Source organism: Merops nubicus, unplaced genomic scaffold (assembly GCF_000691845.1).
Source record: "Merops nubicus isolate BGI_N331 unplaced genomic scaffold, ASM69184v1 scaffold38786, whole genome shotgun sequence".
NCBI classification, from domain to species: Eukaryota; Metazoa; Chordata; class Aves; order Coraciiformes; family Meropidae; genus Merops; species Merops nubicus.
In genome coordinates, this window is record NW_008617686.1 from 690 (window position 1) to 4,917 (window position 4,228).

General features: G+C 59.9%; 1 protein-coding gene across 1 annotated transcript in view; it reads left to right on the forward strand.

The window, feature by feature from the left end:
- The window catches only part of CTSE (cathepsin E), a 4,304-nt gene extending 528 nt beyond the window's left edge, over positions 1-3,776 (forward strand). Inside the window, exons 2-9 of the mRNA XM_008943224.1 lie at positions 424-580; positions 1,276-1,393; positions 2,167-2,285; positions 2,372-2,571; positions 2,834-2,956; positions 3,050-3,191; positions 3,300-3,398; positions 3,612-3,776. Of these exons, the coding sequence (XP_008941472.1) occupies positions 424-580; positions 1,276-1,393; positions 2,167-2,285; positions 2,372-2,571; positions 2,834-2,956; positions 3,050-3,191; positions 3,300-3,398; positions 3,612-3,776 (1,123 nt within the window). The remainder of the gene's footprint in view (positions 1-423; positions 581-1,275; positions 1,394-2,166; positions 2,286-2,371; positions 2,572-2,833; positions 2,957-3,049; positions 3,192-3,299; positions 3,399-3,611) is intronic.
- Positions 3,777-4,228: the final 452 nt, after the last annotated feature.

The window sequence follows — 4,228 nt, forward strand, 5'->3', positions numbered from 1 at the left end:
CCCAGCAGAGCCCAGCAGCAGCAGTGGGCTGCAGGGAGGTCTGCAGGGTGAGTCTCAGGCTCCAGTTAAGGTCTGTGTGAGCAGACGGGGCAGAAAAGGCCAGCATGAGTTCACCCTGGTTCTGGTCCCTGCTGCCAGGCTCAAGGTGCTTTACCAGCAGTCCCGTGGAGCTCCATCCCACGGGTGCTGGGCTGTGCACACTCTCCTGCCAGCTTCACCCGTGATTTGATGAGTCCTAAAGCAGATCAAGCCCCCCCTCCCCACCCCATTTCACAGTGCCTTGCGTTTGGGTGGGGGATGCAGGGGAGCAGGCTCTGGACCTGCATCCTGGTGGTGCTGAGAGCCTCGGGGCAGACGTGGGGACTTCAGGACAGCGGCAGCATCCTCAGCTGCAGGGGAGTGAGCAGGATTTGGCTCCCCCAGGGTGACCCTGACACGGCACCGTTCCCTGCGGAAGCTGCTGCGGGACCGGGGGCAGCTCTCCCACTTCTGGAAAGCCCACAAGCTCGACATGGTCCAGTACAGGGAGGACTGCTCTGCCTTCACAGAGGCCAGCGAGCCCCTCATCAACTACCTGGACGTAAGCATGGTGGCACCAAGGGCTGGGGGGTACTGGGTCCCAGCAGCGGGCCACAGGCACCCCAAAAAGCACATCAGCTTGCACGAGTGGTCCCCAATGCCCCAGTGCTCCCCACGAAGCCCAGGCCTGCCAACAGAGCACACTGGCAGCCAGTGCCCAGCGTGCCAGGGCCCGCTGCCTGCCCGCTCCTGCCCAGTCCTTTGTTCCCAGGAATGGGATGAGGAGAGGGAACAAGGCAGCACATTCATGGCAGGCGGGTGCTGCCAGCCCTCTCCCTGCCCGCTGCACTCCTGGGGCACACAGCAGGGAGACACATTTCCTCCAAACCCAACACGTATCACACCACACAGGACCCAGAGGTAGAGGTGGAGGGTGCTCCCCAAGTTCGCCGCATTCCCCACAGCGTGAGGGTCGTGTCCCCAGAGCCCCTGCCACTGTCTGCACCCTGCTGATGGGGGTCCCCTCGGGGCCCAGCCTTCCCACTGAACCCAGCAGGAAGAGGGTGGCACCCACACTCACCACCCTGCCTTTTGTCCTCAGCTTGCCTTGTTGTTCCTTCAATACGTGGCTCCTTTATTTCACCTGGCATGGCACGGCTGTGACAAATCAAACCCTTCCTGAGTTCCAGGGCCCCCATCAGTGCTCTGCCAGAACTTCTGGGCAGGCTGATGTCTAACAGCTCTGCTCTTTGCCAGATGGAATATTTTGGGCAGATCTCCATCGGGACCCCGCCCCAGAACTTCACCGTGATATTCGACACGGGCTCCTCCAACCTCTGGGTGCCCTCCGTCTACTGTGTCAGCAAAGCCTGCAGTGAGTAGGGGCTCCCCTGCTAACCATGGGCGATGGGACCCCAGCTGACCCTCCAGGGTGGCCCCAGCACACACAGCTCGGGGTCCTTGGGGGGATGTCCCCTCCCAGCTGAGCCCTGCACGGCACACGTGGCTACCAGAGCCCCGGGGGGTGAGCCTGGGGAGCCCCGGGGCGTTTGTTTGCTCAGGCACAGGCAGTGATCACACCACCAGCACCCAGCACCAGCACCCCATGGGAGATATCAGGCGTGCTCTTTAGGCCATTCTTATGGGAGAGCCTTTAAACAAACAGGCAAAGATGATAGCACATAATATAGCTTGTCAGCCAGGGCTGGGTGGCAGAACAAGGCAGGCACAGAGAGCATGGCACAGCTCTGGGCTGCCTGCCCGGGGGTGACAGGCACAGGGCTTGTTGGGGCTGCCAGTGACAGCCACCCTGGTGAGCACAGCTCTGGGTGCCTCGGGTGCTTCCAGCAGAGCCCAGGGTGGGCTGGGGAAAACGGCTGGATCTGGGAGCAGCCGGTGGGGCTGCAGAGCAGGAGCAGCAGAGACCATCTCCAGCTCTTTTCAATACACTGCATGAGTTAACCCCTCCCTGCAAACCCTTCCTTTGGCAACCCTCACCCCTTCCAGGCAGGTTGAAAGGAGGGAAGTTTTATCCCCCCTGCCATGCTGCCCCAGGGGTTTGCTCTGAGGCCGTGGTGGGGTCTCCTGGCATCCGTGGCTGAGCAGATAAAGACCATTCCTACTGACAGCTCCCATCTCCCTCCCCAGCTCAGCACGCCAGGTTCCAGCCCTCGCAGTCCAGCACCTACCAGGTGGTAGGAACCCCCTTCTCCATCCAGTATGGGACTGGCAGTCTGACAGGGATCATTGGATCTGACCAAGTAGTCGTGAGTCACCTTTGCTTTCTCCAGCTCTGGACAACGTGCCTGGGACTTGCCTACAGCCTGGGCATCGGGTCTCCTCCTCCCTGCAGGTCGAGGGCCTCACTGTGAGCAACCAGCAGTTTGCAGAGAGCATCAGTGAGCCAGGAAAAGCCTTTGTGGATGCCGAGTTCGATGGGATCCTGGGGCTGGCTTACCCCTCGCTGGCCGTGGATGGGGTCACCCCTGTCTTTGACAACATGATGGCACAAAATCTGGTGGAGCTGCCCATGTTCTCCATCTACATGAGCTCGTACGGACACGGCTTTGCTCCGGGCTGTTCTTAGACTCAGGCATTGCTTTCAGGGGGGGCTGCTAAAATAAGGATGTTTTACTGGGCTAGTAAAGAGGTTTTTTGGTGCCATGCTGAGCATCACAGAGCTCATTCATACAGGAATTAAGGGAATGACCCTCCCTAAGCATTTGTGGGAAGCAAGTGGGTACAACCCACCTGTTTGAAATGAAACGTGCAAAGTAAAAGAGAGGAAATCCCTCACATCTCCTCCTCCCTCCAGGAACCCCGAATCCTCCATGGGAGGAGAGCTGATCTTTGGTGGCTTTGACCCCTCTCGCTTCACAGGGACCCTGAACTGGGTGCCAGTCACCCAGCAAGGGTACTGGCAGATCCAGCTGGACAAGTGAGTGGTGCTGGGCAGGGAGCGAAGGGTTGGGCTGGGGCAGGGGAGCAGGAGGAGTCCCTCCTGGTCCTTCTCTTTCTCCTCCTCCTCCAGCATCCAGGTGGGGGGGACAGTCGTGTTCTGTGCTGACGGCTGCCAGGCCATCGTGGACACCGGCACATCGCTCATCACAGGTCCCACCAAGGATGCAAAAGAAATGCAGAGCTACATTGGTGCCACGCCTGTGGACGGAGAGGTGAGAGAGAGGGCGGGGGGGATCAGGGGAACAAGCCCTGGGACCCTCACCCTGCCAGGGGGGACCTCCCGTGGAGCAGCACCGCTCAGCCAGCCGGCCCTTTCACAGTACGCTGTGGACTGCAGCAATCTCAGCGCGATGCCCGACGTGACCTTCACCATCAACGGGCTCCCCTACACCCTCAGTGCCCAGGCCTACACCCTCACGGTACGGCTGCAGCTCCACCCACACCTCCACCCCGATTCCCAGTGCCTCCAGAGGCAAAGGTGGCCCAGAGCCACCCCGGGAGCCGAGCCACGTGTCCCAGCGGGTGACGAGCCCCAAAGCCTCGTGCACAGGGCCCGCAGCCACCACTCCTGTGTCTTTCCACGTGCACGAGGCTCCCAGGTTTGTCCCCAGCTTGGAATTCTCCTTCCCCAGGAGTACGTCGATGGCATGGCCTTCTGCACCAGTGGCTTCCAGGGGCTGGACATCCCCCCTCCCGGCGGACCCCTCTGGATTTTGGGTGATGTTTTCATCCGCCGGTTTTACGCTGTCTTTGATCGTGGGAATAACAGAGTGGGGTTGGCTCCTGCTGTCCCCTAGGGCTGTGGCATCCCGGGGGACGGGAGGGGAATGGAGCCACGGGGCTGCTGCCCTCGGGCAGGGCAGGAGATCCCACCACTGCATCAGTGTCCCTGGAGGTGATGAAGACACCCAGGGGCCACGGCTGAAGAGCCCAGCAGAAGTTCAGTCCACGCCAGGAAGCCATTTCTCAATGAGTATGAAAATGTCTTGAGCAGCTCTCTGATCTTTGCAGATTTTCTTTTTATTTTTAAATACAGGTCAATAAAGGCTTTAATAGAAGAAAACCTGCCATGCTCGTGTGGATTAGAGGCCCCTTCCAACCCAAAGTGTGCTATGATTCTGTGATCAGCACAGCAGCAATGCTGCAGACCTCGGATGGGTTCCACTGCAGCATTAAATAGAATCAGTTTGCTGGAAGGGATCTTTAAGCTCATGAGTCCAACCCTTCCCCCAGCCCTGCCCGGTCCCCA